The sequence below is a fragment of the Poeciliopsis prolifica genome, unplaced genomic scaffold, assembly GCF_027474105.1.
Source record: "Poeciliopsis prolifica strain line A6 unplaced genomic scaffold, Auburn_PproV2 SCAFFOLD143, whole genome shotgun sequence".
In the NCBI taxonomy this organism is placed as follows: Eukaryota; Metazoa; Chordata; class Actinopteri; order Cyprinodontiformes; family Poeciliidae; genus Poeciliopsis; species Poeciliopsis prolifica.
The window spans coordinates 234,799-256,368 of NW_026562518.1; the positions used below are offsets into that span (position 1 = coordinate 234,799).

Below are 21,570 nucleotides of genomic sequence, written 5' to 3' on the forward strand. Positions count from 1 at the left end.
TAAACAAAAATGGTGTAACGGCAAATTTTAGCAGTTGAAGGATTTCTCTATTGTTTGTGGAAAAAGATCGCAAGCCATTTCTTCTGGTAGGGCTAGACTATTGTGTTTGGGGTTTTTTGTATTTACCCACAATGCCATGTGCTACAGTCTGCTTTCTGCTTTTGCAGGAGTCTCCAGTTTGCTTGGTGTTCACACATGCATTCAGACCACACCAGAATTCACTCCAACCAGACCAGAGTTCCCTTTATTGGTTTGCATCAGTTTGATTGAAATATTTCGGGAGCAGATGCTCCATTTTCTTTAGTTACAGATTTGGAAGCGTGCACAAACTCAGGCTCGTAAACATTTAGCACTAAACATTAGCATTAAGCTATTGACTTGAAGCACTCTTCTGGCAGGTTCCCCACCTTAAAATAATTAGTTTTTAATTTGTTTGCATTGTTTTATTCAGCGGAATCATGTTTCATTCACCAGAAAAACCTGTAATGCTTGAGTGTGTTGCCATCCATCAAAGACTAATCTCTAATGTAATGGAGAATAAATATAGCAGCACGGTCACCTCAGTGACTAATGCCGATTCACTTGGTAAGTTTAACATCCCCAAATTATGCCAGTCATAACTAACACCTGAGCTGCTGCAAATAGAGCTGTGAGTGTAAAATCCATTTACGGTGTGAGACTCCCGTCACCCCCAGTGATGAAGTACGATGACCTACACACATAAAAACTGATATCTGGAGCAACAGCAACTCATCTTCAAAGATGACGTTTGATAAATGGCTTTGTTGTTTTTCCAGGTGCCAATCGTTGTGGGGTTGGCCTTGAACAAACACACAGGTTCCTGATATGAAATGAATGGATGGAAGTCATGTGGACCCCTGGTTCAGTTCATGATGGGTGGTTTCTCATTTGGTCTGTAACCTTGACCTCTCCTCTCCAGTTCAGGACTCCTGTTTTTCTCTGTTCATTTCCATAAATGACACTAAAAGAAAAGTATAAAGGGGATTTATCCTCAGTTACTTTCCTTTCTCTGCCATGCAGTCCTCTCATGAATCATAAACAGCCCAGGGGTTCAAAAGGAAACTTCAACACATATTAACACGAAATAGCTGTGGTATTGTTCCTCTCGGCCAGAGCGCCGAAAAGCCATAAATTCCCACAAGACGGGACTCTGCAACACTCAAAAATGAGTTCAGATTTACACTTTCCACCCTCAGCGTTTACCAGATTAATCTCGGAGCAGATGAGGGATACTTCAGGAGCAGGGAGATTTAATCAAGCCGTCCTAATATTCCCGGGAGCCTCCACAGCTTAAATAACCAACTCGTTCTAAAGGCACCCAATAGCCTTCAGTGGGTGAGTAATAACACCTCTGACTTTGCCATTCAGCCTCCAACATCTCAATAATTTACTGCAACTCATATTAGGTCCCTGCAGCCTGAAGCAGTGGAATAATAAAACTTTGTGCTGCCACACTGAGCATGTAGATGGCCAAACCATGCAGGTTTTACAACATAATTAACTTAGACACTCTATCTATCATAACCACCAATTTGGAGTTTAATTGTGGCACAGCTGAATGGAAACTAACTCAACTCGATCATCTTTATGGCTCTACACAAGGATTGTACTCTTTTTCCGCAGTAAAATTTAAGCATTTTCAAGGCAAGTTTTCAAACTATTCTAGCACCTCAACTTGGAGACAAAAACAATACAAATTAACTAAAAAAGACTGTTTCACTTTGTTGTTATGTAATATCAATTAGTACAGTTAATCATCTTTTTTCTGTGATAACATTATACAGAAGGGGCAAGGTAGACAAAAATATAAAAATTTTAGGATTTGAAATGTCTCTCTCACAAACAACCTTTACACTGGGCAAAATCACAAGTTTGCCCGGTGTTTTAAAACATTAAAAACAGACACATAACATCAAACAAAACAATAAAAAGGGCTTCTCAACTCACGCTGGGCCAAACGCTGTTGAGTAAAAATAAGATTAAAAAACAGGAATTGGAAGGTTTAGGAGCCACGACAGAGAAATCTTGATATCCTTTCAGTTTCCACCAAATTTTGGGGACAAAAGCAACTGATAAAATAAGTCTGAAGTATAGGACACATAATATAAAAAGAAAGACACAAAAATAATCTCCAAAAAATGTTCTCTGATATTTAGCAAGTAGAAATAATTTAAGTGCTTGTAACTAACCTAAAACAAGAACATTTTAGTCTAATTTAACTTCAGATAGCGAGAACAAAATTCCACTTGTCTTTTGATTAGATGAATGAAAATGTCTCGTTTCTTTTCCAAATCAAACATTAAATTGCATTTTATTATTTGAATATCAAACACTTTCCAAACATTGAAAAAAAACTAGTTAAAAGTCAAAGATTTTCAAGGATTTCAAGCACCTGAACGAACCCTGTATCCAGTTGCGGGCAGGACAATGTGTGTCTGATCCATTCTGGGAGAAAAACGACTAAAAACTTATTGTTTTATGACTCCAATTGTGAGCACAATGAATCACTTCGACCAGTGAGCTGTTAACGTTTAAACAGCCGGGTAAAAAGGAGGCAAAAATCAGCATGCAAAACACACATGCACCCACAGTTGGAGTGTGGTGGTATTATCTGTCATTAAAACAGGATTAAAGTCATTTAGTATTCGAGAGATAATCTGTCATTAGGCTATGATTACAGAACACACTCCAGTGGCTCAGAAGCTACAAAGAGGGGAGATAAAACCTCGAGGAAGACTGATGAATCTCTGAGAGTTTTAGTTAAGATGACGACACGTAATGAAACCCTCACTTACAGCTGAATGATTCGGGAGTAATGCTTTCTCTTTTTTTGGCAGGTTCTAGATGTACTTTTTGACAATCTTACAGCAAAAATAGAAGTGGTAACAGATGTGTTTGTCTTTCCCTGAAAGATGTGTGAAAATCCTTACATTTATTCAGTGTGTAAAAAAGTCTCTATAGACTTTATAGTGTACGAAGTACTTAGTGTTGTTTCTAGAAATAGATAGGTGTGATTTTCACCTACACCAGGTAGGTCTCGGTGAAAACTTTAATGATGTTGTTATCATTATTCAGAGGAGACACAGGTTTATTCTTTTTTAGGAAAGAAAGTAGCGCAAATGTGTGCAACAACATGTATGCAGCACAGATTACAGCTGTGACCTGATATTACTGTACTGCACAATCTGCAGACATTCTGTCTGCGCCGACGAAGATTCTCTTATGTCAAGTTGAACAGCTGAAAGCAGAAGAATTAAATTTAAGTAAATCTAACATTTGTTTCACCACTTGGGGGCAATCTTTAAATGTGCTTTCAGTCCAAGACGGTCAGGCAATTGTTTAAGGTGAACTATTGTTCTTCCTTGAACAGGTTCGGATATGTTTATGGGCAACACAAAACATGTTCATAAGATTTTTTTGTGCACAAAACCCTTCTAAAATGATGAGATTTTAATCTGGTCAGTTGTGCCTAATTTGAGTTGTTTTATGGCCTCTTCTCACTTTAAATAATTAAGGTGTTTCTGGCCACACCCTCCACCTCAACGTTTGCCCTCACACATCAAAACAGCTGCAAACAGGTGAGGAATTATACAACCGTACATCTTTGAAAAGCATTAGTAGAGCCTCCTGCACAACCAACAAGAATGTAGCAAGTGGTTTCTGGATAGAAAGTCAACAACTAGACAATTGCCATTTTCAGTAGCCATTGTACAGCGCGTGCAGCAATGAGCCACCAAATGTCCTCAATGCTTGTTAAAAGTGACTAACAATCAGGAGGTGTTTGAAATGGCTCAGTTTCTCGAAACAAAAAGTATTAACTTATTGCCAAAAAATGCCTGGGAGTTTATTTAAGGGCGTGGTTTATTGTAAAATAAGTTTGGAAGTATATAGATATGCAAAGATTAAGATTCCCTTAATAAGGTTCAATAGTAGGTAAGTTGTAGCAACATTTCAGTGTGCATGCAATAGCGTAGGGCAATGTGGCTAAAAATACATAGCACAAAATAAGCCTTTACTATCAGTCTATATTGATAATAATAAATTAAGTTTTTGTTTTAAATATTCTAAATACTGCCAAACTACTTTTACCCACAACTTCCTCTTGACCTGCCATATTGATTTTCTCCTCTCATGCATCCCAATCTCTTTTAGTTTCAAGTAGTTATGGATCAATGTGAGTTAACATGAAACTACTCATTGGCTGCCTATTGCTTTTTAAAGAACAATTTAATATATATAAAACACATACACTTTTTTATATAAATAGCTTTTTAAACTAAAACAATAAACATACAAACATGAAAACATTTGTACTGTGGGAGTAATATAATAAGAAAATATCCACTTTTTTTTACATCTGAAGTGACCATTTACTGATTTGTTTCTACACATAAATACCTCTCTGGATCCAAATACTCTAAAAAATATAACTATTTGCAATTTACAAGTCATCAACAGCTTTCAGCATCTAAACCGGAGCCAATTTTCAGATTTAAATATCCTGTGTCAACATTCACTGAACTCCTACTTTATGTTAAACTAAACCCAACAGCTGTGTGCAATTTTCAGGGTTTCTGTGTCCCTCTGCATCAGAGTGCTTATCACTCACAAGGCTGCAATTTAAACTAGTTTGCTTAAATCACTGCATTTGAAGGGGGGATATTACATTTTATGAACTGTAACAGGACAAAGGGCAATTTCAGCATTCTAGAAAGTTCTTTGTGCAGTAAACAAACTAAATCAATGGTCTAAAACCCAACAGCAAAATGAGCTGGACATATAGTTTTGAAGTAGTTTGAAAAGTGATCCAACTTAGAAGTAATTTAAGCTACCGAGGTGCTGAACGATTGAGAGGAGAGGAACATGAACACCAAACCTCTCCGGATGTGTTTAAGACCCGTTCTGGCTCTCTGATAAACAGCTCTAGTCAGACCTTGCCCCCGGCTCTGTTGGAGCGCTGAAACAAATGAAAAGTAGAGTGGAAAACTTGGCGAGGATGATTATTAAGTGAGCGATGTTCTATAGGTGGGCTCTCTGAGGAGCAAATAGCTGAAGGACAGCTTATTGGTTTCAGGGAGCCGAGGTTTGTGGATTTCTTTTTGGTCGTAGCTTTCAAATGGCAGAAACTCCTCTGGGTCTGAGAGCTTTTCGCCGCACGATGGAGAGGCTTTTCGTTTTCACATGACTCACTGCAGATTCAATCACAGCTTTTGCTACTTGTCCATTAAACTCAACCCTGCACTGATATATGGCGCTGACTGAGCCAAAATAGAGCTACGTTTCATAGCATCATAACCCAGACTGTAATCAGGAAACTGAGTCAGAGTAACAACCTTAAAGCTCCATTAAAACAGTCTTTCTCTTTTATTCACGTCTTTAACAGGAAGGTAAACCAGACCCTTCAGTGAAAGCTGCTTTTTCCAGATATACTTAAAGTTCCATTCCTCCTCTTTAGCATTCCAACACTTCAACTCTTTTACTCCTTAACCGCTTAAAAACGAACAACTGTTTTATATTTATAGAGTCAAATGGCAAACTGTGGTGGTGTAAAGTGATACTGTTTGTATTAAAATGAATTCAGCAACCTGGTATTATTTATTTACAGCGAACCGGTGGTATTCGCTGTGGTCAGGAACCGCAGCCGCTAGCAAATATCTTACATTTGCAAACACTTTCAAGGTTTCTGCAGGTTTCACTAACTCATATTTAACATCTTCCAGGACCATTATGAATTACATTCATGACCTGTATAAAGACAGAATTGCACAAAAGGAAATCTCATGCAAATATAAATCTGTTAACTATCACATTCTCAGGGTATTTTCACACCTGATTTTCCAGAAGACTCATTTGTTACAGTTTCTGCTGGGATGGTTTGTTTTCACACGGCGAAGTATTTCAACTTCCCAAGCTGCATTTTCTTTTGAATACTTTACATAATAGGGCAAACAACATGGACGAGTTTTATTTTTTATCCTGTGTACATGAATACAACTTTTCCAAAAATGTCCTGAGTAACAGAAAAATGTGAAACAATTTAAATGAGATCGATAAATACAAAAACTTCAAAATCTCTCTTTTTTTGATCATTCTTACTGCATTGCTGTTTATTTAAAGTAGAGGTGTTAAGCATTTTTAGGTTAAAGCACAAACAAAAAAACAAAACCACCTGTGACAAAAACATAGAATGATAGAAGTTTCACATTTCAGTGAAATAAAGACTTCTTTAACTGAGAAAAGCTAATTAAATTCAGAAAATAATCCAAATTCTTCAACATGCAGACCTCTGCAGGATGTGGACGGGTATGAAGCCGACCAGAACAAAACGAGCCTTTGGAGGCCGTTGTCAGACACCCAGAGAGAAGGAAGGTTGTCAAGGTGAAGAATAAAGACGGAAAACTTTAATGATGCTGTTATTATTATTCAGAGGAGAACTGCATACCTCTCTGGCTGCATTGCTTCATTTTGCATCATTTATACACTGTCAGATTTGCAAAAAAAAAAAAAGAATCCTTTGATACTAAAGCAGCAGCTCAGTAGGGCGTCTTTTTCTAAGCTTAACTTCTGTTCCTTAAAAAGGAATTTGGCTTCTGGATTAGTTTATATAATTTTTTTTTTTTTGTCTTTATAAAGACGTTTGCTTTGTTCTGAGAGTATCTGGAGAGAAACTTGATTCTTGAATTAATTATTGACCACATCAGAAAAACTGACATATTAATATTGCAGTCCCACTGTGAAATAGTTACAAAGATTACTAAATATCTGGAGGCTACCAAGACAAATTATTATGATATTTTTTTATTTATTTATGGCCTGTTACTTCAGAAATATCCTAGATATTTTTTCCCAATTTAACAACTTCCAAAATCTACAAATAGAAGAAAAAAGATGGCAAAAATAAGCAAAACTGAACTTAAATGGCTACATTGTTGTTTTTTAGACTATAACTTCAAATCACGTAAGAAATACTGGCACCAACAGGTGGGAGTTACTCACTTAAAGCTGAAGTTTCAGACCATTTTGAGGAAATTTTGAACTAAACTCACAGTTTAGTGAGGGAGGGAGGAAGAAAGGAAAGAAGGAGAGACTGATGGAGGGAAGGAAAGAAGGTAAGAAGTAAGAAAGGAAGAAAAAAGGCTGGTAAAGGGAAGGAAAGAAGGGAGAAAGGAAGGAAGGTAAGAAGTGAGGGAAGGAGGGAGGGAGGGAGGAAGAAAAGAGGGAGGAAGGAATGAAAGAAGGAGAGACTAATGGAGGGAAGGAAAGAAGGGAGGAAAGAAGGTAAGAAGCGAGGGAGGGGGAAGAAAAAAGAAAAGAAGGAAAAATGATTTGAGGGAAGAAAGTAAGGAAGGAAGGAAAGAAGGAAGGAAGGAAGGAAAGGAAGAAAGAGGGAAGGAAAAGCTGACAGATGGAAGGAAATAAGGGTTGAAGGAATGAAAACACAATAAAAGGAACAAATCAAATATAAAACAGGTGGACTCCACTGTTCGTATCAACTTGAGATTTTTCCTCAGTTATTCATCAACAGATTTTATCTCCAACCAGCTTAAAATGACAACAAATGAGAAAAATAAGATCCAAACAGGGGAAAGGATGTGATATGTTTTTATATATGTAAAAAAAGCAAAATAAGAAAAAACTAGAGGCAACTTTTTGAATTAGAGGCAACATTTTGTGATGTACAGATCTGAAACAGAGAGAGACACAGTGTCTCAGAGGTCAAAGGAGAAGAAAGATGGAGCTGGAAAAAAACAGCTTGAAGGAAACTCAGCAGGAAGAGAATTAAAAAAAGTAAGAAAAAGCAGGAAGGCAGGAGAAATATCCGGAGGAAAAGGAGAGAGGAGGCGACATTTCAGCTGAAGCTGGAGATGTTTTATTTACAGAGGAAGAACAGAGAGATGAAGGATGAGGAAACAGACAGAAATCAACTCTTAGAGTCTCCAGACAGCTTTGACTACATTCACCAAGATCATCTATCAAGGTGAAGATGCTCCACTCTGAGGGGAAAGCAGCAGAAAATCAAAAAGAGCAGTGACAGATCCTTTCTAATCCAGAGCTGCTCCTTAACTCAAGTTCAGGTTTCACTTCATGACGCTCCAAGTTTAGGGTCTTAACACTGATAGTGTCAGAAAGTAATGCCTTAAAACGTCTCTAAACTTCAATACTGATTGAAATATTGGGATTTTACATGACAGGACAACACAAAGCAGTGGATAATTGAGGAGTGAAAGGACAACACTCCAAAAACACAATATCTTATAAAGTATTGTTGGTCTTTTTTCTAGAGCAAATATTTTATTACACATGCTTACTACAGAAAAAATAACTTACAAGTAAGTTTTCAGCGAGCTATAAATGCTTGTTTTAAGCCAATAATTTCTTGATATTGATTGAAAAAGTACTTGTTCCCCTGGCTGATTATTTATCTTTAAGACATAGTGAAATAATCTGCCAGTTAAACTCTTTTTGATACATTTTAAGAAATTATTGACTTAAATAAGATCTAAAAAGTTAGTTATAAGTTAGTTTTGTACTATTTTAAGCCCATTAAGATTTTTGAACTAACACGCTAGGAAATCAGCCTATTATGAAGCAGAATTTTGTCTTTGTTTTATTTGTGTAATGTTGTTTATTTACCAAAGTGAAGCTAAAGTGAATGAAACCAGACCAAAAATACAACAGGTGCACGATCTATAAAAAGCCCGGCCTGGCAATTACAATTTTGGCCGATACCATTTTTTTTGTTTGAAATATTTGAACATAGCAAGAAAATATGTCAGTTGGTAACAGTGGAGTCATTGTTCACAGCAAATGTGCAGATATGATCTGATGGTCCAGGCTAACAGTCAAACCTCTCTCACTGCAGAGCAGAAGAGGACAGAGGCTGATTTTCAGACCTTTGCTGAGGCAGATAAGATCGATGGATAAGATCGGCTCCACATGTAAGTCTCAACCAATAACCAATCTTACAGAATTAAGAAATTAACTCAGTGCACCCCTAAAAAACACTTGGTAAAATTTTGTGTTTTCGGAGTGAAGGATGAACAAGTTTTCAACATTTTCAACAAAAAACAATCAAAAAACTGAGGTGCGCATTTGTATTCAACTATTTTTCATTCAGTGGGAAGAAAATCCAAAAATTTTACTCAACAAAGAGTAGCGATACTTCATAATAAAATTACTTCAGTAAAAGTAAAAAGTACAGCATAGTAAAAATACTCCTAAAAGTAATTTTTTCCCAAAAAGTTATTAAAGTAAATGTGACTCTGAAGTCACTGCTTCACAAAAGGCTGTTTCTATTATTTCTATTTCATTTTTCTTTCTTTGTTTTGTTGCTATCTTATGATGACACTGTTGGCTCGCATTGCTAAAAAAAGATCGATCCAAAGATGGCGGCGCTGATTATTACTTTGAAAACACAGCACTGCTGTGTGACATCAACGTTCTGCTTCTGCCCAGGCGGGTCGCTTTGGGGTCATAAATTGTTCACGCAGAAATCTGACAGTATTCGCATTTAATTAGTAGAATTTCAGCAAAAAAAATTGTAATTGAGAATTAAGATCTGTTGTGTGAACAACGCATAAGCTGCTCTGCTTAGGTTGTGTTTTGTAGCCTTCACTCTGCAGCAGCAGGTTTTATTGCCGTCCTTCAGCTTTACTGTTCGACCTCCTCATAGCTAGCCTGAGCCCTGACTTCCTGTGACTGATCAATGTGGAAAGAAAAAGTTCTCAAATGCAGCGACAGCTATTTATTAATATTTTATTAGCTTGTTGATGTTTTTCTAAATGCATTCCAGCATAACCGTAACCGGGCCTTTGGGAGTATTTGTGATCTTGATGTGGCAAAAAATGAAAACGAGTTTGACTCCCATGCTTTAGGTTGAGCAGGAAAAGGAGATGCAGAGCAGCTGCTGAGTGGTGGGTGAGAATCACGACAAAGGAAGAAATGAGCTGCCTGGGGTATTCAAGGGAGCAAAAACAGATGAGTTTGAACGTAAAACCCTCTGATCATCATCTTCACAACTAGGCTGTTTCCCAGAAGTTAGCACGATAAAGGACAATATTTCTGTTTTTGAGACCATTTTTAAACAAAGATAATGCAAGAAGACATTCTTGAGTTCTAATAAACATTTAACACTGGAAATGGAAGTTATTCAAATATAAATAAACAAAAGAACAAAATCAAGAAGTCAAATTAATTATGAAGTCTTAATGAACAAACTTGACCTTCAGAAAAAAGAGCCTGTTGAAAGAAAAGCACCCGACTGAAGGCTTTTATCATCCAATTGTTTGTAGAAACAAAAATTGAAAATACAAAAAAAAAACATAAATAATGCAAATGGAAATTATTGAGCTTGTTTTAACTCATTGTAAGTTTGATCAATTTATTGCTTATAGTGACAGGGTTAATCATAACAGCACCGCTTCCCCTCAGATTCAGCAGCAGGTCAAACAGGACTCTGTGCCAAATTCACAGCCATTGCCTGAAGCATCACCTCACCAACCTGCTTTGTGGAGCAAAACCCAAGATGCTCCTCATGCTGCAGTGAGCACAAAACTAACCAGAAAGCGAACAGATTAAACTAATTTTACGCGCAGGAATTAGATCCTAGGAAGGGATTAGAGCACTCCTTTGCACCACAACTGCAACTCTGGTAATTGCAGGACACAAATGAGGATTAGCGGGATAATCAATGCGTTTTGTCCTCGAAGTCAAAACTCCCAGCAACGCAAAATGCGCTGCAATCTCCGCACTGAAAACTCCTGAATAAATGTCTTTGAGTCCAGTTTGCCTCCATCCAGAAACAAAGTAAAGAAATCAAAATAAATAAATAATAAAAACAAAGACGTGCAGAGCTCGGACTCACCTTGCGCTGCTGTCCCGCTCACCCCGCACAGCAGCAGGGCGACCCGAGCCGTAATCCCAAACACCCTTATAGTCCGCAGATCCATGGTGAAGCTGCAGGGAGGCTGCAGAGATGCCGACAGACCGCCTCTCCCCTCTGGTTCCGACTGAGATCTCTGATCCAGCTGGAGGAGGACAGCCAGGGAGGGAGGCGAGAGCTGGACGGAGAGAGAGAGGGAAACAGGGAGCGGGTGAAACGCCTCCTCCACCGGAGAAAATACGGAGCTTTGCAGGACTGCGCCCTTTTATTACAAAAAAAAAAAAAAAAAAAAACTTTACTTCTCATAAACAAGTCTTAAAGTTGAAGAGCTGGGTGACAAAACCAACTTATAAAAGGGAAAAGTTAATTATTTATTTACTTTTTAAAAATAATGTGGCTGTAAGCATGTGTTCAAACAGTTGGGGGCAATAAAAGCCTGGAAAGATGCACTTACAGGAAAAACAACCCTCCCTGCATGTGAAACTTTTCATAGCTAATGTGTATTAACAACAGAAAAACAACCAATTTATGCATAAACAGATACTAGAGGCAGCTTAGGACACAAATGTATCATTTAAAACTCCTCTCAGGTTCGAGGTTCCCTTTGTAAAGTTACAGTCAAACGTTAGCAGTAATAATTTGGGTTTTCATAACAGAAAAAACGGCGGTTTAATTCTCAAAGCTATAATTTCCCAATGTTGCTAACTCATTTATTAACACCACAGTTTCCAAATAAACATTTAATCAAAAAATTAGTTTTGTGCTATTCAGTTAGAAAGTTAAACATGTGGCTGCAAAAAATATTCAGCTAGCACAATAACATTTACCTTCAAACAAAATATATAATTTGGAGCTAAATATTGAGCTAATTTCGTTAGCTTTAATCTAAGCTAATATGCTAATTGGCTTGTCGATAAGCGGAAGTGGACTACCGAAATAAAAGACGGGTCTAACGAACCTTTAACTTATGTTGCTAATGTCATAATTCTTTCTTTTCCTCTCGACATGTTGAATGTTTTAACTTAAAACAAAGATGAGGCATTTCAATGGCAATACAAAAGTTTATCCACGGATGTACAGCGACAGTTCACCAGCAACTTTATATGAAGAGCCAACCGGATTTCCGGTTGAACTTGTGTCTTAGCTACTTGTTTGTTTTGCTCTGAGCTAAATAGTCAAGACCTAATATTTAATGTCAAACGGAATATTAACCTAAATAAATATTTAGTTTGGTAACAAAATAGTTTGAAGCTAAATATTTGGTTTGTAAATTAAATGTTTAGCTTGCTAGCTTATTTATTTAGCTTGATAACTAAATGTTAAGCTCGAAGCTACATAATTAGCTTGCTAACGGGGGTTACATAATGCAAATTATCAATGTTAATTTTTGTTTTGATTTACTTTAGTTTTCAGTCCTCGAGTTGACACAGGAGGAAGGAAGAAATTAGTTTTAAAAAGCATTGCTTTAACCTCTAAGTCAACATGAAGGTCCCCTTATGCTTTGCTCAGTGTGAGCCAGAGGTTACTTATTTATGCAATAAATTATGTAATATTTATGCAAGCCTGACCAAAACTATAAAACTCAACAAAAGGAGGGAAATATACACTGAGCAGACATTGATTTATTTCAATTTCAAACCATTTTACAGTGTCTATCATTTTTTACCTTTCCATACACAAGTGAAAAAAGAAAGAACACACAATATTGAAAGAAACATAAAACCAAACTAGGACATAAACCATATTTATATTTCTGTCAATGGTAAAAACACAAAGTGTAGAATGAAAAAAGTTTTTATTATTATACTTTGCTATATATACTTTCTAAAATATATTTCCAAGGGAATTCCAGCAAAGTGTGTAGAAAAACTCATGAAAGAAAACAAAACCTTACTATGAAAAAAGAAAACAATTGATCCAAATAAAAAAGTGGTCACAAGTAATCAAATTAAGATTATCCAAGTTACAATATAATGTTCATTAAGTTGACATGATTAATAAATGTAAATAAAGTAAGTCTGCCAAACTCAATGTAATAAATTAATCAGCTTGTATTCTTTTAATCTTGTAAATGTTCTGATCCTGTACATTTATTTTTCATCAGTAAAAAAGTAAAAATAAAAGATTACTTTGGAGGATTTTCTGAAATTCACCATCATTTGGTATTTTTCTGTTGAGGGTTGGAAACCCTCCTGGTTCTAGAACATTCAGTCCGGTTTAAATCCAAACAAAACAAATGCACCTTGAGGAAAATGGCTGCTGGCAATTACTTCCCATCAATCCATGACAAGATGGAGATCCACAGCATTCGGTCTGCTTTCGACACCAAACTGAAACAGATCAACTCACTGCCCATCAACGCCAGGCGAGACGCCCGGAATAAAACCGGCTCCATTAACTGGATCTGCTCGATGAGTCAGCGGGCCGAAGCGCCGTCCGCCTGCCAGGCATCGAACCTGCTCCTGAAGGTTCCTGAGTACCGGCCTCTGGACGCCTTCGTCGTGACAGCAGAGGATCCCGGCTCGGCTTCGTGGAGCGACGAGGACGAAATCTGCGAGCTGTGCATCAGGCTGAAGGAGTTTGAGCTGCTTGAAATGATGCAGGACTCAGCAAAGATCCAGTGCAGTAAGTAGATTCTGATGGTAAAAAAAACCCCAACAGCTTTGATGAAATCACCAACAGGAGTTCATCAACCTATGACTAAAATGAAACGGGATGTTTTCTGATGTAGCTTCCAATCTACAGGTTGGCAACGTTTCCCCAATCTCAGCAATTACTATCTTAACTTATTAAAAATCTGCAAATGTTTTCAAAACAAAACAAAAAACAAAGAATTAAACTTTCTCTAAGGCTTCGTTCACACTGCAGGCCTTAATGCGCAATTCAGATTTTTCTGTGAAATCTGACAAGGGTTTTTTGCCATGGTTGTTCACATTTTAAAAATATCCAACTTGTATGTGATCTACTGTGTGAACCGCAAACGTCCTGAAAGTCTCCTGGCATGCGCAGTAGGGGGCGCAATAACGTCAAACAAAGGCTACAAACAAAGGCTGAAGTGACCCAATTCAAATTTTTTGACTTAATGTGACCTGTATCTGACCTTTTCACGACAGTCTGAACAGCACAGATTAGATTTTTTTTCAGCACTTGGATATCCGGCGCTTGTATCGGATCTTTCAATCTGAGTCTGAACGGCTGAACATCGTCGACACACGACAAGCATCATTATTCTGCGTTATGATAACACGCGAGCAGGAAGAAAAACAACCACCATGGTGGACGATAATGAGGATTAAGTTGTTAATATGCTGACTCCGATCGGACTTTAATCACACATAATTAAATCGTGAGATTTTGAAATTGTTGTCATGCTAATGATCGATGGATAATTAGCATCCATGTTTACTTCTGCAAACACTGAGCACTTCTTTTTTTTATGGCGGATGGCAAAAATCAGCATGCTCTCTTTGTGTAATGTTATTGTGAGACACTTTCAGGTTATTTGTGGTTCACACAAGAGATCACATTCAAGTCACTTTTATTTGGAAGTGTGAACAAACACACAAAAAATAATCTTATTTGGGTAACTGCAGGCTGCAGTGTGAATGTAGTCTAAAACAGCTTGAAAAGATGTTTGACTTGAACATCATGGAAAGAATTAGAAAAACTCAAAGATTCCTAATAAATAATACTTTCATTTGCATCTTTCAGACACATTTCTGAGGAACATCAGGATGCGTCAGATGAAGCCCATGGAGACAAGAAGGAGATGAAAAATCCAAACAATCAATGAATAAACTTCAAGCAGCTCTAACTTTTTTTTAAAACTAATCAGTTTTTCTGCACTGTAAGTTCACCAGATAAACAGTAAAAGCTAAAAAATGTAAAACTCAGGTCACAGTTTTTTTTTATAATGTCTGCAACATGCATTAAGCATGCAGAGTAAAGATATGTGATTAAAACTCTGCCAAAGAAATATAATTTATTGCATCGTTTGTTAGCAGGGAATGGCAAATTAAAAAAACAGATTAATTCTTTGTGTCAGAAAAATGAAGTTGCCTAGAAACTCCATTATGTGTCTCAGATGAACGGTCTTCCAAATTACGCTGCTGTTCACTAATCTGTGGAGTTAATCTGTTATCTGTGTTTAGCAGATTTCTGTATCGTGTTTCGTTTTCCTCTGAACAGAAAACTGGTCTTCAACCGATCACAAACAAAATCAGCTGTTCAAATGCACAAAAGTTTTCCCCAAAACACAACTTACCGCTCTTGTTTGTCTAAAACTAAAATAGCCATAGTTTGCTGTCATTCGCAATCAGTGCCATATATTTATTAGATAACTGTGAACTAATTTCTGCTACTCTGATTTAACATAACAAAATGTGATTTAATATAAGCTCAGGCTGTTGAAAAGGAAATACTTACCTACTCTGAAAGAAAAAGCGTAAAGGTTTCCTGTGTAGAGTTCTGATATTTACAAATGTCTGAAGCCAAACTTGTTCTCTCAAACTGTCGCTGATAGACCGTTAAGATACTTTTTTTCTTTCTCCAAAGCTTGTTACAAGTGACTTAAGGGACAAAACGTTCTGTTTGTCAAAGTTAAATTTTTTTAGGCATTAGTTTGCAACCTCTTTTTCTCCAGCACAAACAATAACAGACGGAAAAATCTTAGGTTTTCTGGAAACGCTGTAAAAGTCGTGCTTGCACAGCTGGCGGCCGGCTTTGTTCGAGTCATAACTGAATATTCTCCGATCGAAGGCGCCGCCGTTCTCCACGCAGCGGGGGCTGCGGACCAATTTGTGTAACACAGAAATGCCCGGGGATGAGGTGAAGGAGTCACATTCAACACATCAGGTCTGGGGCAGAATATCAAGTGAACGCATTTGGAGAGAAAAAGCCTGAAGTCGATAATACACGGTCAAGAAAAGAGTCGTGGAGACAGCGAGAAAGGCAAGGGGGGCATGCCGAGAGTTAGCAGGGGGATCAGATAATGAAGAGCTACTGAGAGTGTGGATGGCAAATGCAATGAGATGATAAAAAAAAAAAAACTTGTTGAGCGCAAGCGCAGCATGGGAATCAGATAACACACTCAGCATGGCCATCACACACTTAGACGATCTGCAGATGTTTCACACACAGAGAGAGCAATGTTCTGAAAACGTAACAAAGAAACAGAAGAATGAGACGCGATCAAACAGCAGGCTTCACAACGCCGGGAAAAAGGTGACGGATTAGTTTAGACACAGACAGCGACACATAAAGTCAGAAAATCTGAAGCGAGACATGAAAAATATTTCTTTACATGTTGGGATTTCTTTGGAAAATGTGCTCCAACTAATAAGCTACACATTGTGTAGATCCAAATTAAAAATTTTACATTTGGAGATAATAAAGAAACAAAGTGAGATGATTTCATTTAAAGAGTCCTAATAAAGCATTATACAACTTTGATGTAATTTTGTTTAATTTGAGAGAAAATGTTTCCAAAGTAACCTGTCATTCAATTTTTACTGAAAAGCTGATAAAAGGGTTCAGACATCAAGGTTTCCTACAGAAAACTTGCTGAGCTCAGTGGTTGGGTAAGGCAGTCAAATTTTAAAATATCACTTGATAATTATGTGTATTAAAAGATTGGAAGATTAATACCTTAACACCAACTATAAAGTCTTAAAAAATGGAAACATTTTAAAAAGACTTAAAAAAAAAGCAATACTTAGCCTGGTGGGGGCACAAGTAAAGCCTGGTGGCCCGCCAGGCTTATAATACACTGGGGGAAACCCTGGACATGTTATGTTACCTACAGATTAGGGCTGTGGAAAGTTATTGGTAAATCTGACAATTAATCTAGCAATTGAATAAAAAAGTAGGTACATAATCTAGTGAAATAAATGCATGAAAGTGAAAATGTTAGTAAAAATACAATTCAGTTAATTTTTAGTAAGAAATTGTGGTAACACTTTATTTGATGTGAATAAGACTCATAAACATGAGTAAGTCTTCATGAATATTTATGACTGTTGTCATAAAGTGTCATTCGGTAAGTCATGACACATTTAATACAAAGTTGGCAATATTCAAAATGTCTGTTATGACAACTTGACATTAACCAAGAAATCATGATCTGACATAAATAAATGTGTTATAAAAGTATTACTGATTAAACTTTAGCTTTAATAACATAAAGCTACATAGTTTTTTAAGGTTTACTCATGTTCATGACTGGTGTTGTCATGTTTATCACGCTGTCATGACAGTCTTATTCACAACCCGTCAAATACCAAAATTGCTTAGCCATCGCTATTGCTAATGTGCGAATGCGCGGAAAGCACCACAACAATTAAAAAGGGAGCGATTCAATCAGCCCTGTTTTTATTAAAAGAAAACATTTGGACTCTTTTTCATCTTAGCTGAATTCCCAGGAAGCTCAACATAAGCTTCACTGTGTGGAAAATGAAGATTGAAAACTTTGGGAATACAGCAAATGAACGGCACCAAGCAACAATGGAGCCAAGGTATGAAGTGTTGTGTGAGTGGCTCTGTTCAATACTCACGTCCCTCTCTTACGTCGGGGCAGACGTACTTGCAAACAGTCAATTAGAGGACACCTTAATGTGTCTCTTTCCAGTCATTTAAAACAAGACATTTACAGTCAACATGAGCAAAACGACACCAAATCAGTGAGTCTAATAACAGATAGCAGCCACAGTGAGGATGTTTGTGTCTTACTTTGTCTCAGAAAGGCCATGGCGTTCTCAGCTGGTTCTTTAATGTGAAGCCACTTCATCAACTTTTCTCTTTTTCTTCACATCGTCGCCTCGTCTCTGCAACTGAGCACACAAACCGCAGAGCGCTTGAACAGCAACAATAAATACTTCAAAATAAGCAGGAAAAATGTGAAGCAGAGATGTAATAAGTGGTTTAGTGATTCAACAATCTGCTGTCCAGACTGGAGGCATGCAGATTGCAGGAATGGAGCCAAACTAAATCCCCCTGGTTTATTTTTCTAAGAGGAGAGATTTGCTAAACAGTCGCTCAATGAATGAACACCCAGGGACACAGTGAATAGCGTTTTCTAAACTTGAAAACTTCAGATAATAGTAGTAATAAAGCAGCAAACTGTACATTTTGCCATCATCTAAATAATTTACACATCAGATATGCTCATACTACTTATCAAAGGTGAGTTTTTAGCCTTTAGTTTTCTGATGTTTGTTCCAGACTTGTGGTGAATAGAAGCTGATTGCTGCTTCTCTGGCAACATTCACTTCAATGAACACTTTTTTGATAATTATCCTAATTAATATTCTTTTCCAGACTGTGGAAAGTCTGCGAAGTATTCCCTGAAAACCCTCCAGCTTATTTAGACGTTTGCAAACATTTAGACAGTTTATTAAGTGAAACAGCCAAACTGAAGCAGTGAATAAACTCCTTCCAAGTAGTTTTTATTTGAACACTCATTCAGCTCTGCTGGACCAGGAATCACTAAAGTTTTCCCTCCTCTATCTCAGCCACTGAGGAGGAATTTCTGTTTCAGGCCTGCCAAGTTTGCCGGTCAAAACCCTCTTTTAGGTTGTGGACCTGCGATTCAAAGGATCCCCGTGGCGAAGCGACACATTTGTCACTGATGGAGTGTTTTTGCTTTGCCACAGAAACATCAAAAAAAAAAAAGAAAGAAAACAGCTAAAAGGAGCTTCATACTGGACGACTGAAAAGCAAAGAGAAGAGCTGCATAGAAATGAGGTGAGAGAGGAAGAGCAGTGAATGTGCCTGAAAGTATCAGTTTTTATTAATCTGGTCTGGTTGGGTGCTTAGAAAGGTTGTAATAGTTTGTGGGTTTTTCTTTGTAGTTTAGTTTTATTTTGTTAAAACAAAACAACTCGGTTAGTTTTAACTAGTTTTTAGGGTGTGTTTGCTTGATTTTATTAGTTAAATATTGTTTAGTTTCAGTGGTAGTTTTAGTTTGTTCATGCTTTGGTTAATTTTTAGTTGCAAAATTAAGAAAGAGGTATTTTGTTTGACTATGTAAACAGTGAATCCTTGGGGGGTTGCGTTCCGAAAAGCACCCATGATAGGCAAAATCCGTGAAGATTTTTTACAATTGTCATACAGCGTAATTAAATATTCTACATTGACACCAAAGAACGAAACCTGTTTTCAGACACAAGCATGTTTTTAACAAATAGGACGCTTTCATAAAAATAACTACAGTAAAATTACATTTTTAATCCTCAACGCGAAGTCAAGTAGGACAAAATTTGCCACTGTGCCAATACTGTAACGTTATTGGCTCTCAGGTAGAGAAGAAGGCACTGTGAAAAAAAAAACTGCACAAAACAATCTGTGAAGCAGAAAGGTGAGGGTTAGCTGTACATTGATTGGGTGATGAATACCCAACAGAAGACACATATTTCAAAATCTAAAACTCTTTTTTATTCCTGACTTTAGACAGATTAACCTTATTTTTAGTGGTAAGACAGAGTCGAATATTGAAGTGAAATGTATGAAAACAGAAACTCTGTTCAGCGCTTTGCTTTAAATGTGTTGATCATCCAAAAGGCCTTTTATACAACAGTGAACCTTGTTTTGCTCAAGGTTCACTTCTGCATATGTTACAAACATGCTGGGATCAAACTGTAACCTGACAGATGACAGTTTTTCTTCTTCCAAGACAGAAAAACAGAAATCAGTTATGAAACCAGTTACAAGCAAAACACACACAAAATCAGACTTGTACACAGCGTCGGGTTGCATTTACTTGAGTAACTTTAAAAAAAAAAATTAATATCAGAAGTATTTTTACTGCACTGCAATTTATATTTTAACTTGAGCAAATTTTGAATGAAGTATTTTTACTCTCACTTGAGTAAAATTTCTGGGTTTTCTACCCGCCGAGTATTTTATCCTTAAAATACCACAATTTCCACATAACTTTATATTTTGGTCCGTCTGATGATGTAATTTTTAAATAATAATTAATTTGATCAGTTACTCAGTACTTGAGTAGACTTTTTACCAAATACTTTCTTGCTCTTACTTGAGTGATTTCTTGGCTTTTTTCAACTTTTACTTCAGCACATTTATGTCAAAGTATTGCTACTCTTACTTGAGTACAAGTTTTGGGTACTCTGCCCACTTCTGCCTGTATACATAAAAAACAAAAACACACAATGTTGTTTTACATAGTTCCACTATGATTTGCATCTTTAAATTTCATCTAGAAAAAAAAATAAGTAAATTTATGAAATACTAATTAGCTAATAAGTGAAATAAAGCAAAAAGGGGAAGTTTGCCATATAAAAAGAACAGAATAAGAAAAGTGAGGGTGGTTCTACAGGCTGTGGATGTTTTCAGGCCAGTGAATGCATTTGCAGTGAACGATACGAGCCTCAGCTTTGCTTTTTGTCCACGCTTGAATTTGTGATGAATTCCAGAAGGAGTGAGCTGGTGATCAATGATCTTTGACTCTGTTTTATATTCACAGCAGCAGCTGCAGGCTGTTGGAGACCTGCTGCCCAACCACTCGGCCAATTGCATAAAAGAGAAAAGCGATGAAGAGATTTTTTTTATGCTTTTCATATTAAAAGAGAAGATGAAGCTTTGAGAATCCAGAGAAGAAGAAACAACAGAGGTTTCTGTGTATTTCTACATATAAAAATGTTTGCCAAATATAAAGCTATGCAGTGTTTAGGCCTATCAAAATAAACAATAAATCAATTAATCACATGATAAATTGAAAGGAGATGAATAATTTCCATTTCTCTTTTTTCTCTTTCTACCAAACACTGGATGACAAAAGTCTGGTGAAAACACTGCAATTGCAAAATTGTGGGGATTTTTTCGACATTAGCAGAACAAAGACAAAGATTGGCACGGACTGTAACGGAAACAAGCTTATATGAGAAAATGAAGTTTTAGGTCAGGGGGATAAACACCAAGACTTGTACGAAACCAAAGTGTTGACAAAGATTGAAGGAGTCTTCAGGAACATTTCTGACTGCTGTCATGAAGTGTCATTCAGTAAATGATGACGCTTTAGTGCATCAAACGTGTTAATTTAGCATTATTTGATAATTACATTTGTATGCAAAGTGACATTAAAACTTACATTAAAAGTCAATTACAATTTTGCATTAAAAGTGTCTTTATTTAGCGAATGACATTTTATGACACCAATCATAAACATTCACAAAGAGTCCTTCATGATAATGACCCTTTTGTCATGTTTATGACAATGTAACGTCAGTCTTATGCACACCTTCAAATAAAGTCTTACCAAATCGATTCATGAAATGATCTAATATTTGCTAATATTTCTAGCATCTATGAAATAAAAAATATTTAGATAATTTCAAACCCAGAAAATTTCAGGCAGCGGGAAAGAAAATGTGTTTTTTATAGCGTAACTGGATTTAATTGTGTTTGTTAGATTTAACATAGAATAACAAGTCTTTACTCAGTTTTTCTATTTATTTTTTTAACCTCATGCTGTTTTTGTTTTTTTCCAAATGTCTTTTGAAACCTGGATTCAAGGTTTTTTTATTATTTATTTGAGTCTGGTGTTGGTACAAAGCATTGCCAAGTATCATATGTTTTCTTACATGTTTTCAAGCAGAGGTGATTTTCCCAGGAGCTTGCTTCATTATCAAGTTAGTGGGTGAAGGCGCTGC

At 36.8% G+C, this 21,570-nt stretch overlaps 1 protein-coding gene across 6 annotated transcripts in view; it reads right to left on the minus strand.

The window, feature by feature from the left end:
* Window positions 1–21,570, minus strand: part of LOC129355730 (contactin-associated protein-like 4) — a 164,629-nt gene that overhangs the window by 106,416 nt on the left and 36,643 nt on the right. For 5 of the 6 annotated variants that reach the window (XM_055025333.1, XM_055025331.1, XM_055025330.1 and 2 more), the window contains 2 exons: window positions 17,630–17,730; window positions 10,886–11,081 (listed from right to left, as the gene is read on the minus strand). In XM_055025333.1, coding sequence (XP_054881308.1) covers window positions 10,886–10,970 — 85 coding nt within the window. In that variant the 5' untranslated portion in view covers window positions 10,971–11,081; window positions 17,630–17,730. Of the gene's footprint in view, window positions 1–10,885; window positions 11,082–11,861; window positions 11,962–17,629; window positions 17,731–21,570 lie in introns of those variants that run through there. The other variant, XM_055025328.1, reaches the window with a different exon arrangement.